Source organism: Odocoileus virginianus, unplaced genomic scaffold, assembly GCF_023699985.2.
Source record: "Odocoileus virginianus isolate 20LAN1187 ecotype Illinois unplaced genomic scaffold, Ovbor_1.2 Unplaced_Scaffold_17, whole genome shotgun sequence".
Classification (NCBI taxonomy): domain Eukaryota; kingdom Metazoa; phylum Chordata; class Mammalia; order Artiodactyla; family Cervidae; genus Odocoileus; species Odocoileus virginianus.
In genome coordinates this window covers 781627-793877 of record NW_027224279.1, presented here as the reverse complement: position 1 = coordinate 793877, position 12251 = coordinate 781627, and the positions used below count along the sequence as shown (strand labels likewise).

Here is a 12251-nt window from a genome sequence, read left to right as displayed (position 1 = left end):
TATCTCTCAGTCCTCAACCTTATTTAGAACCATTACTCTTCTCCAGAGCCATCTCTTACTAGCTGTGTAGCCTTCCAAAAGTGTATTAACCTGTCTGTACCTCACTTTTCTCATCTGTAAATTAGGTTAATACTACTGCATTGCTCACAGGATGTCTGTGACCTTGATTAATACACGTACTGTACTTAAATGGTGCCTGTAACACATGCATGCTCAATCAAGGATTGCACAAAAGGTGGCATGGGGCTGTTGATGAGGTAATAACCATGGTGATGGTTATGATGTTCGTAAGCAGTGTTGGTGGTAGTGATGGTGGTAACTGTGATTGTGATAATGATTAGTGTTCTGAAGGGATGCAGAACCTTCCGATTAGACTTCCAGATGCAGAACCTTCTGATTAGACTTCCAAAAATCAAGAGTCTTGAAAATTTTCCAAATATGTCCTAATATTTTAACTGTGTTTGTATGTACAAAAAAGGTCTTAATGACCCAGATAACGATGATGGTGTGATCACTCATCTAGAGCCAGACATCCTGGTGTCTGAAGTCAAGAGGGCCTCAGGAAGCCTCACTACAAACAAAGCTATGGAGGTGATGGAATTTCAGCTAAGCTATTTCAGATCCTAAAAGATGATGCTGTTAAAGTGCTGCACTCAATATGCCAGCAAATCTGGAAAACTCAGCAGTGGCCACAGGACTGGAAAAAGTCAGTTTTCCAGTTGTTTTTCCAAAGAAAAACAATGCCCAAGAATGTTCAAATCACTGCACAATTGCACTCATTTCACATACTAGCAAGGTAATGCTCAAAATCTTTCAAGCAAGGCTTCAAAAGTATGTGAACCAAGAACTCCCAGATGTACAAGCTAAAAAGCAAAGGAACCAGAGATCAAATTGCCAACATCCACTGGATCATAGAAAAAAGCAAGAGAATTCCAGAAAAACATCTACTTCTGCTTCATTGACTACACTAAAGCCTTTGACTGTGTGGATCACAGCAAACTGTGGAAAATTCTTAAAGAGATGGGAATACCAGACCACCTTACCTGCCTCCTGAGAAACCTGTATGCAGGTCAAGAAGCAACAATTAGAACTGGACATGGAACAATGGACTGGTTCAAAATTGGAAAAGGAATCCATCAAGGTTGTATATTGTCACTCTGCTTATTTAACTTGCATGCAGAGTACATCATGCGAAATGCCAGGCTGGATGAAGCTCAACTGGAATCAAGATTGCCAGGAGAAATGTCAATAACCTCAGATACACAGATGACACCACCCTAATGGCAGAAAGGGAAGAGGAACTAAAGAGCCTCTTGATGAAAGTGAAAGAGGAGAGTGAAAAAGTTGGCTTAAAACTCAACATTCAGAAAATGAAGATCATGGCATCTGGTCCATCATTTCATGGCAAATAGATGGGAAAAAATGGAAACAGTGACAGATTTTATTTTCTTGGGCTCCAAAATCACTGCAGACAGTGACTGCAGCCCTGAAATTAAAAGATGCTTGCTCCTTGGAAGAAAAGCTATGACAAACCTAGACAGTGTATTAAAAAGCAGAGATCACTTTGCTGACAGGTCTGTATAGTCAAAGCTATAGTTTTTCCTGTAGTCATGTACAGATGTGAGAGTTGAACCATAAAGAAAGCTGAGTGCTGAAGAATTGATGCTTTTGAACTGTGGTGTTGGAGAAGACTCTTGAAAGTCCCTTGGACAGCAAGGAGATCAAACCAGTCAATCCTAAGGGAAATCAATCCTGAATATTCATTGAAAGGACTGATGCTGAAGCTGAAGCTCCAGTACTTTGGCCACCTGTTGCAAAGAGCTGACTCATTGGAAAAGACCCTGATGCTGGGGAAGACTGAGGGCAGGAGGAGAAGGGGGTGACAGAGGATGAGATGGTTGGATGGCATCACCGACTCAATGGACATGAGTTTGAGCAAACTCCAAGAGATAGTGAAGGACAGAGAAGCCTGGTGTGCTGCAGTCCATAGGGTCACAAAGAGTCAGACGCAACTTAGCAACTGAACAACAGCAAATATGGAGAAGTCTGAGCCTGGAGACAAGTGATTTGGGAATGACTTGTATCCTGGTCAATTTCCATTGTTGAACCTTCTTAAGTCTCAGCTGTTACAGGGGTAAATGGAAGGGTACCATCTTTCCATGACCCTGTGGTCCGGGAGTTTCAGTCCTGGGTGACAGAAGAGTAATCCCAGCAACAAGAAGGAAGCCTAGGCATCTCCTATTGGTTTACATGTGATTGTCTTCCCCTCTAATCTTAGTCTAGCCCACTGGTGTGTTCCAAGTGACCTGCAGTATTTTACCAAGTTTAACATCCAAAATCCCCACTAAAACCAGTACATCAATTTAACTAGGGCTAACATTTTTATAATATTTTGTATTTCCAGCCAGGAAATGATAATTTCTTCATAAATTCAGATATTCTTTTTTATATTTCAGTAAAGTTTTACAGTTCTTTCATATTCTATTTGTATTACATTTGCTATTGTGAAATGGACCTTACTTAGAGTATACCTTCTAATTTATTATTTCTAATATATAAGATAGCTTTTGATTGTTTTGGTGGAGGTGTATAGTCATCTCATATTGATGGTCTTTATTGAACTTCCTTTGAGATTAATGTTTTAGTTCATGGTCTTGAAGTTTCCAGGAAAACAATCATATTGTCTCCATTAATGGTATCTTCATCTCTTTTCCAAAAGTTTCAAATCATATTATAAAGGCCAGGATTTCTAGAATAATATCAGATACAATGGTAGTGGATATCAGTTTTATATCTGATGGTTGTGGGAATGGCTATAGTAAATCACCATTAAGAACATTATTTGCTATTACTGTGAGTTACTGTCTTGTTAAAGAAACAGTTATCTACAGTTATTCCTACTTTTGAACTATTTTTTTTTAATCCAGAATGAATTTTGAATTTTACCAGACCCCTCCTTGGCAGCCATTTTAAGATTTTTTCCTTTGGGTATATCAGCATGCTGTTATATTGAGTAATTTTCAAATTCTACAAAGCATGATATAAATGATAGTTTGCTAGTTTTTTACTCTATTTTTTTCATATTTCTTCATAATAAGGAATTTTGGAACAGAGTCTCTTAAATAGAATTATATTACCCATTAAAATATATTTTTCCTATTTTTTCTGTCTTTTAGAAATAACTGTGTTTATGTATGTGTCTGTGAACATGTGTCACTGATAGAAAAGCATGTAGTTTTATGTAATCTTGTTATTACTATCTGTATCTTCATCCAAAAGAATTACTTGATAAAAAATGGGTTTAATTTTTTTAATATGGAGAAATATTGATAGGATAAGGGGAAATAAGAAAACATATCTTTTATTGTGTATCTATGATGTATACAGCATCATCAAACAGATAGTCTCATTGATGTCTCAGAGCGAGCTCACTGCTTTTCCATTTGTATTGTTAAAGGAACACTTAGGCTCTGGAGTCATTAGCCTGCAGTCCCAGAGCCCAGGTTATGGGCGCATGCCTGCTTCAAGAAGCCATCCTATTCCCACAGGGCAGGGCTGGTTACCCCAGGGAATGGGTCAGGAAAGATAAAGCCCGCCCACTGTTGAATGGAACCATGCTTTATAATAAGGTATCAGGGAAAGCTTTCTTTGAAATTTTATGCCAAAAAACTAAATAGTATAAAATTCTGCCAATTTTAATTACATGTAATAAAAAATAATAAATGGGAGACAAGCAGTAATTTTTCTAACTAAATTAAATGACAGCATGATGCAGCGTCTTTTGCCTGATATTCGACAGTCATTTCTGTAGACTTATGCAGTGGACCATTAGCTCTCTCATGGACCTTTTAATCCTCTGATACTCAGATCATTCCCTCTTAGCACACCTGTTCTGTCACTGCCCTCATCCATCATCTCTTCAAATGTAAACTGGCTGAGCTCTCACTGTGAGCATCTCTTGTCAATAACTTCTTGCTAGAAACCCCATAGGTTTCCCAGCAGCACTTTGAGAAGCTTCATGAAACCCGCTTCTTGTCCAAAGTATGCAGTTCCAGTTTGCACCACTTTGCACAGAGTTCCCATTTTGTTACTTTCTGGAGACTGACAGGCATAATGGGAAAATATAAAAACACTAATGAGCAGGGATATTTTGAGTAGGGTTTAACTTTACCAATGGTCATCCATTCAGTTCAGTTCAGTCGCTCAGTCATGTCCAACTCTTTGCAACCCCATAGACTGCAGCACACCAGGCTTCCCTGTCCATCACCAACTCCTGGAGCTTGCTCAAACTCATGTCCATCGAGTCGGTGATGCCATCCAACCATCTCATCCTCTGTTGTCCCCTTCTCCTCCTGCCTTCAATCTTTCCCAGCATCAGGGTCTTTTCCAATGAGTCAGTTCTTCACATCAGGTGGCCAAAGTATTGGAGTTTCAGCTTCAGCATCAGTCCTTCAAATGAATATTCAGGACTGATTTCCTATAGGCTGGACTGGTTTCATCTCCTTGCAGTCCAAGGGACTCTCAAGAGTTTTCTCCAGCACCACCATTCAAAAGCATCAGTTCTTCAGTGCTCAGCTTCTTTACAGTCCAACTCTTACATCCATACATGACCACTGGAAAAACCATAGCTTTGACTAGACGGACCTTTGTTGGCAAAGTAATGTCTCTGCTTTTTAATACACTGTCTAGGTTTGTCATAGCTTTTCTTCCAAGAGGCAAGTGTCTTTTAATTTCATGGCTGCAGTCACCATCTGCAGTGATTTTAGAACCCCACAAAATAAAGTCTTTCACTGTTTCCATTGTTCTCCCATCTATCTGCCATGAAGATGCGACTGGGTGCCATAATCTTAGTTTTCTGAATGTTGAGCTTTAAGCCAACTTTTTCACTCTCCTCTTTCACTTTCATCAAGAGGCTCTTTAGTTCTTCTTTGCTTTCTGCCAGAAGGGTGGTGTCATCTGTGTATATGAGGATTTTGATATTTCTCCTGGAAATCTTGATTCCAGCTTGTACTTCATCCAACCTGGTATTTGGCATGATGTACTCTGCATATAAGTTAAATAAACAGGTTGACAATATATAACCTTGATGTACTCCTTTCCCCATTTGGAACCAGTCTGTCAGTCTGTTGTTCCATGTCCAGTTCTAACTGTTGTTTCTTGACCTGCATGCAGATCTCTCAGGAGGCAGGTAAGGTTGTCTGGTATTCCCATCTGTTTAAGAGTTTTCCAGTTTGTTGATCTGTGACTGATCCACACAGTCAAAGGCTTTGGCATAGTCAATAAAGCAGAAGTAGATGTTTTTCTGGAACTCTCTTGCTTTTTCAATGATCCAGTGGATGTTGGCAATTTGATCTCTGGTTCCTCTGCCTTTTCTAAATCCAGCTTGAACATCTGGAAGTTCACAGTTCACGTACTGTTGAAGCCTGGCTTGGAGAATTTTGAGCATTACTTTGCTAGAGGATGAGACAAGTGCAATTGTGTGGTACTTAGAACATTCTTTGCCACTGCCTTTCTTTGGAACTGGAATGGAGACTGTCCTTTTCCAGTCCTGTGGCCACTGTGAGTTTTCCAGATTTGCTGGCATATTGAGTGCAGCACTTTAACAGCATCATCTTTGAGCATTTGAAATAGCTCAGCTGGAATTCCATCACTTCCACTAGCTTTGTTTGTAATGATCCTTCCTAAGGCCCACTTGACTTTGCATTCCAGGATGTCTAGGTGAGTTATCACACCATCAAAGTCATCTGGCTCATGATCTTTTTTGTATAGTTCTATGTATTCTTGCCACCTCTTTTAATATCTTCTGCTTTTGTTAGGTCCATACCATTTCTGTCCTTTATTGTGCCCATCTTTGCATGAAATGTTCCCTTGGTATCTCTAATTTTCTTGAAGAGATCTCTAGTCTTTCCCATTCTATTGTTTTCCTCTGTTTCTTTGCATTGATCACTGAGGAAGGCTTTTTATCTCTCCTTGCTATTCTTTGGAAATCTGCATTCAGATGGGTATATCTTTCTTTTCTCCTTTGCCTTTCACTTCTCTTCTTTTCTAGCTATTCTCTAAGGCCTCCTCAGACAACCATTTTGCCTTGCTGCATTTCTTTTTCTTGGGGATGGTCTTGATCACTGCCTCCTATACAGTGTCACGAACCTCTGTCCATAGTTCTTCAGGCACTCTTGTCTATCAGATCTAATTCCTTGAATCTATTTGTCACTTCCACTGTATAATTGTAAGAGATTTGATTTAGGTCATACCTGGATGGTCTAGTGGTTTTCCCTACTTTCTTCAATTTAAGTCTGAATTTAGCAATAAGAGTTCATGATCTGAGCCACAGTCAGCTCCCAGTCTTGTTTTTGCTGACTGTATAGAGCTTCTCCATCTTTGGCTGCAAAGAATATAATCAGTCTGATTTTGGTATTGACTGTCTGGTGATGTCCATGTGTAGAGTCTAGTCTCATGTGCTCTTGGGAGAGTCCTTGCTCTGACCAGTGCATTCTCTTGGCAAAACTCTGTTAGTTTTTCCCTGCTTCATTTTTTACTCCAAGACCAAACTTGCCTGTTACTCCAGGTATCTCTTGACTTCCTACTTTTGCATTCCAGTCCCCTATAATGAAAAGGACATCTTTTTGGGGGTGTTAGTTCTAGAAGGTCTTATAGGTCTTCATAGAGCCATTCAGCTTCAGCTTCTTCAGCATTACTGGTTGGGCCATAGACTTGGATTACTGTGTCACTGAATGGTTTGCATTCTGTTCTGTCGTTTTTGAGATTACACCCAAGTACTGCATTTTGGACTCTCTTGTTGACTGTGAGGGCTACTCCATTTCTTCTAAGGGATTCTTTCCCACAGTAGTAGATATAATGGTCATCTGAGTTAAATTCACCCATTCTAGTCCATTTTAGTTCACTGATTCCTAAAATGTCAATGTTCACTCTTGCCATCTCCTGTTTGACCACTTTCAGATTTACCTTGATTCATGGACCTAACATTCCAGGTTCCTGTGCAATATTGCTCTTTACAGCATCAGACTTTGCTTCCATCACCAGTCACATCCACAACTGGGTTCTCTGTTTTTGCTTGTTTTTGTTTTTTTTTTTGCTTTGGCTCCGTCTCTTCATTCTTTCTGGTGTTATTTCTCCACTCTTCTCCAGTAGCAGTGATGGGCACCTGCTGACCTGGGGCGTTCATCCTTCAGTGTCATGTCTTTTTGCCTTTTCATACTGTTCATCCATTAGCAGATATTTTTTTGTCTTTGACGATTATGGTTTTCCTAGAAGATAACAGATTATGAGAAAAGGAGAAGCCTGTGTCTGGTGTAGGGAGGAAAGTCCATAAGCTTGCAGGGCCAAAACTACATTGTCTGACACCATGGAAAAGAGGTCTTAGACCCTCAAGAAGAGTACAGTGCAGAGATGAGAGCCCTTTGAATGAGATAGAAAATGAATAGGACCATATGGCAGTGTGCATCTTCACATACCTGAACAGGGCTTCTTCATCTTCCCCCAGCCAAGAATGTCAGTCTTTTCCATTGAACTGGAATACTCAATCTTGCTATTGGATATTCAGTCTTGCATTGACAAATATTGCTGTACTTCAAGACAAACTTATTCTGCCTTTTCATCCATCATCCTATAATCAGAATAGCAGATAGTGGTGCCCCCCAGAACGGGAACCCAGCTGCTGAGGGGACAGGTTAAGACAAATGCTATTTATGCTTCATGTACAACACCTTAGTTGTGTGGAAGTGGGTGAAGCCAGTTTCTGGCTTTCCCGGTCTGACATTATCCCCATTTCCATGCCCCGAGATGCACGTTGTCACTTGTCTGCCCCCATCTTAATCAGTGTGGCCCAGGAAATGATTCTGATCTCAGCTCCCTCCACCTCCTGCCCACATGGATGTTCTAGAGCCAGCTGTAAGGCATCTGAACCTCTGTCAAAAGTAAAACATGAAAACATTTCAGTAACAAAGACCAGAAGCTGCCTACTCTGCTCAATCCTTATCACAAACTGGACACTCAAAACTACTTGCTGGGTGAATGAACAAATGAATAAATGCATGATAAACAAATGGTTAAGCAATATTAAGACACATTGTGATTCTAATGATTTAAAAGTAATTTGACAGACGTCAGCTTATGATTTAGTAAAAACTCTCCAAGAAACAAACGATGAATAAAATGACTGACATGTGTCTTTCTCTTTCAATTCCCGCAGCTGTACGGGGCCAGGTCTCAAAGGCTGTGCGGCAGATGGGTAAGTGCGACACTTCGTGCTTGGTGGCCTGACCAGAAACAGCCGATAGTTCTGTGGGCAGGGTAATGCTTTCTCTCTCTCAGTGCTTTCTCCAACTCCCCTCGGCCCTGGCAGGTTCTCACTCTTCCCCAGGCCAAACTGGGCATTCCTAGCAGAACCCACCCTGCCTGCATTACCGGCTGTGTCCCAGGGATGGGAGAGTGACACAGGGCATCGGTGCCAGGCCTCTTCCACATAGAGCCAGCCTCACCACCTGGTCCTTCTCTATCTATACAACCCGTCATTGCTCCACGGGTCACAGTATTATTGGATGATGCTTCTCTTCCAGCTTCTCTTCTCTTTCCTCGCTGACCCAGTTGACCCTCAGCTTGTGGGGCTTTGATGACAGAGCTCCAACTGTGGGGATTTCTCCCCTTACTTCCTTTTCTAAACACATGACTTCCTTCAGCATTTCAGTTGTGATCTGTTTGCCGTCATTGCCTGAAATGCTACCCAGAGAAAAGCAGAATTGAGACTTTCTATTCAGACTCATCAGGGAAGAATGATATTATCAATTAATAATATCTGTCATGGAATCAGAATTATACATAAGACACCCACCAGATACCCCCAAACACTAGGCAGATATCCAGGCACCTCTGCCATCTCTACTAATGTTTACAAAACTCCTCCCCTCAACAACTTTCCTCAGCGTCAGTCAGCTCAGTCTCTTGCCCAAGAATTAGCCAAGATAACCAATCCCTTCTACTATAAGTGAAACATTAAAGACAATAGGGAAGTTTCTCAAAGACAAAGGTTGCCTTTTATGCCCCTCTTCAGTTGAGCCATGAGGACACCAGCAAGCTTCATCCTCTCTTCATGCTGCAGTCAGTATCTTAGCAATGAGGTTTTCCATCATATCCCTGAGACCAATCAATGACCTTTGTTATATTCATTCTTTCAATCTGTCCTCTTTTCACTCACTTACCCTTACTATCCATGGAACATATACTCTGTACAAATTATTCCGTTTACCTTTCAATGTCCCCTTCAAAATAGTAAAAACCCATTAATTCAAACTACATTAATTAGGAGAATAGTGTAACTAAAGACATGACTTTTGTATGTGCTGAGAAGAATGTGTTCTAAGGACTATTCACAGAAAGTACATTTGACACTTAGGAGAAATCTGTAAGAATGCTGGCACATTTTGTGTGTGTAAATTGTGCTACTGATTATTCTTTGATATTCATTAAGTGCCTGAAAATACAAAGTCTGCCAGAAGCTCAGATGGCACAGGTACTTGAAAAACAGTAGCTTTATGAAGACTCTAAATTCAGGATCTACTCACTCAGACCATTCTTTCCCCACTGAGTTTTGGGTGTTCTCCCCTGGTGGGGGGGCGGGACTGCAGAATGACATCACTTACCTATGACAGCTCTGCTCTCCGTGTGGAAATCCCGTCCCTGCCTTACTCCTCCACACATCCATACAGCACTTCACATGCTTCTCATCCCATGTTACAAGTCCAGGATCCCTCAAGCAGTCCCCACAGTTTTCAAAGGGTCCCTCCGTCCGGCCTGGTCAGCAGGCATCACATGGGGAGGGTGTGCTTCTAACGAGTGGAGGCACCCAGGAGAGGCACACAAATTCGTGTGGAAGGCATGAGTGACTGAGCTATTTTTTGAGTTATGTTCCCTTAATCAACAGACGACAACATACTCGTCATAGCAAGAAGTCCAAATGATACCCAGTTTAAAAATCCAAAAAGGTGGGGTGAGGAGGCTATTATACTGAAAACCTGCCCTGGGAATATGAATCTGCCTCTCCTTCTCCTTGACAAGCTGTGCACTATTGCTGAGACAGTTCTAAATGATGTCATGGCATCCACACACATGGGGAATACAGGGAATGCCGACATGACAAACCGACCCCCGTGTGTGTCCGCCTTGTTCCAGGCCCAAGATCCCGTCCATCGCCACGGGCATCGTGGGCGGCCTGCTGCTCGTGCTCCTGCTGGCCCTGAGCGTCGGCCTCTTCATGCGCAGGCGCCACATCGTGCGCAAGCGCACCCTGCGCCGGCTGCTGCAGGAGCGAGAGGTGAGCTGGGCAACCCCCAGGCCGTGACTCGGAGATGAGATGGCACGCCTGTGCTGTATTTATTGTAATGAAAAAGCCAGGAGAATCTCTGAATGTCCAGTTATAAGCAAGTGCGTACACACGTTGGTGCTTGTATTCAGTGACATGCAGCTGTTTCCAGGGTAAGTCCTGCTGGCGGTTACCCAGCTGTGCTGCCGGCTGCCCAGCTGGCTCAGCTCTGTGGTCGGCGAGGGGGACGCCGGTGCCCAGAGGCCCGTGAGTTGCTGTGAGCGCAGCAGGTGTCACTTTGTAAAATGCCGCAGTTCCCACCACTGACTGCTCTTTTTTGAGCCATGTCTGTGACACCATGATTTCAGGAAAGGGTCTTCAGGTGGTATCCGTGTCCATCCCTGGGTCAAAGCCGGAGCCCCCAGGAGGAGGGACCCACGGCAACTTGAGCAGCATGGCTGTGCAGGGCTCGGATGGGCTACCAAAATGACCACCACACAAGCTTGCCCGCCCCCCCCCCCCCCCAGCCTGGGCACTTACTGCCCAGGAGCTGTTCTGTTCAAGGTCACCTGCCTTTGGAGGACGTGGGAGTTGTCAGTTCCGATTCTTTCATCGTCTCTCAGCAGGTTGCCTGGAACAGGTGTCCCGGTCTGGGGAGTGACCGGGCAAGTTCTCTGGGCCGGAGCATGAACGCGCCTCCTGCCACGTGGTGTCAGGGGCTGCCACCCTTGGGCCAGACAGGCAGGCATCAGCTCTTCTCCTTGTCTCTCACAGCTCGTGGAGCCTCTGACGCCCAGCGGAGAAGCTCCCAACCAAGCTCTCTTGAGGATCTTAAAGGAAACAGAATTCAAAAAGATCAAGGTGTTGGGCTCAGGAGCATTCGGCACCGTGTACAAGGTGAGCCTGAGGCTCCTGGACTCGGGTCTGGGGGGCCCCGGCCTCTGCTGTGGTCCTCATCACAGTGGAGTGCTCTTTGTGTCAGCGGGGGTTTAGGAAATGCCAGTATTTTTCTTAGGTTGTCTAGAGGAGATCTTTTATAATCAGAGTGACAAGGAAGTGGTCCGCTTGGGCACAGATGATTTCATGGAGGACAGGGTGAGTTTTTAGAGGGTGGGTAGCATAAGTCAGTCTGAATGAGTGTGGCCTGGTCCCCTCAGGGCAGCATCCGAATAAAGCCCAACTCAAAACAGCTTCCTCTTCATTTATTTTTTCCGTGCCCTCTTTGCTTAGTCTGATCTCAGTTAGGCCTGGACCCAGAATTCTGTACAGGATGACTCACACTGACTCTGTAACTTACACTAGCTGAAGGGTTTTATCTAACTACTCTGATTCCTGGGACACGACAGCTAAAGAGCTGCTGAGCTGTCCTGACTCCCAGCCTGGGTGGCCTTGGGTGCAGCGCTGTGCCTCCTCACCCTTTGGGGTATGGCCACTAATGACACCCAGCCAGGCCAGGAGCCACATCTTACGTGTGTGACAGCTGCCAGCCAGTGACCTCTCCTCTTTCTGTTACAGGGACTCTGGATCCCAGAAGGCGAGAAGGTTAAAATTCCTGTAGCTATCAAGGAGTTAAGAGAAGCCACATCTCCAAAAGCCAACAAGGAAATTCTTGATGTGAGTTTCTGTTTTGTTCTCTGGGCTATCTGCAGGCCTGGACATCAGAAGCTACCTCTTCTCATGGGTGGCAGCTCGTTTCTGTGTTTTAGACTTTCTCGTCGCCACATTCTAAGTTGTCACTTTTCACTTTTGCTGTATTTGTTCCTTCCAGCTACACAGCTGGTATAATTCTCTCTCATAGAGATGACTCGCTCTTCTATTCTCTTAACACCCCGAAAGGCTGGGAACCTGTGGTCCCTGCGCGTCCGCACGGGCTGATGGCTCCCCCCACCATCTCAGGGATCCCTCTGGCCGGCCTGTGGTGCTATAGGTGTTGTGT

The 12251-nt window shown here is 43.6% G+C and overlaps 1 protein-coding gene across 1 annotated transcript in view; it reads left to right on the top strand.

Moving 5' to 3' along the window:
• The window catches only part of EGFR (epidermal growth factor receptor), a 209749-nt gene that overhangs the window by 161161 nt on the left and 36337 nt on the right, over positions 1-12251 (top strand). Inside the window, exons 16-19 of the mRNA XM_070462898.1 lie at positions 8210-8248; positions 10186-10327; positions 11090-11212; positions 11831-11929. Coding sequence (XP_070318999.1) covers positions 8210-8248; positions 10186-10327; positions 11090-11212; positions 11831-11929 — 403 coding nt within the window. The remainder of the gene's footprint in view (positions 1-8209; positions 8249-10185; positions 10328-11089; positions 11213-11830; positions 11930-12251) is intronic.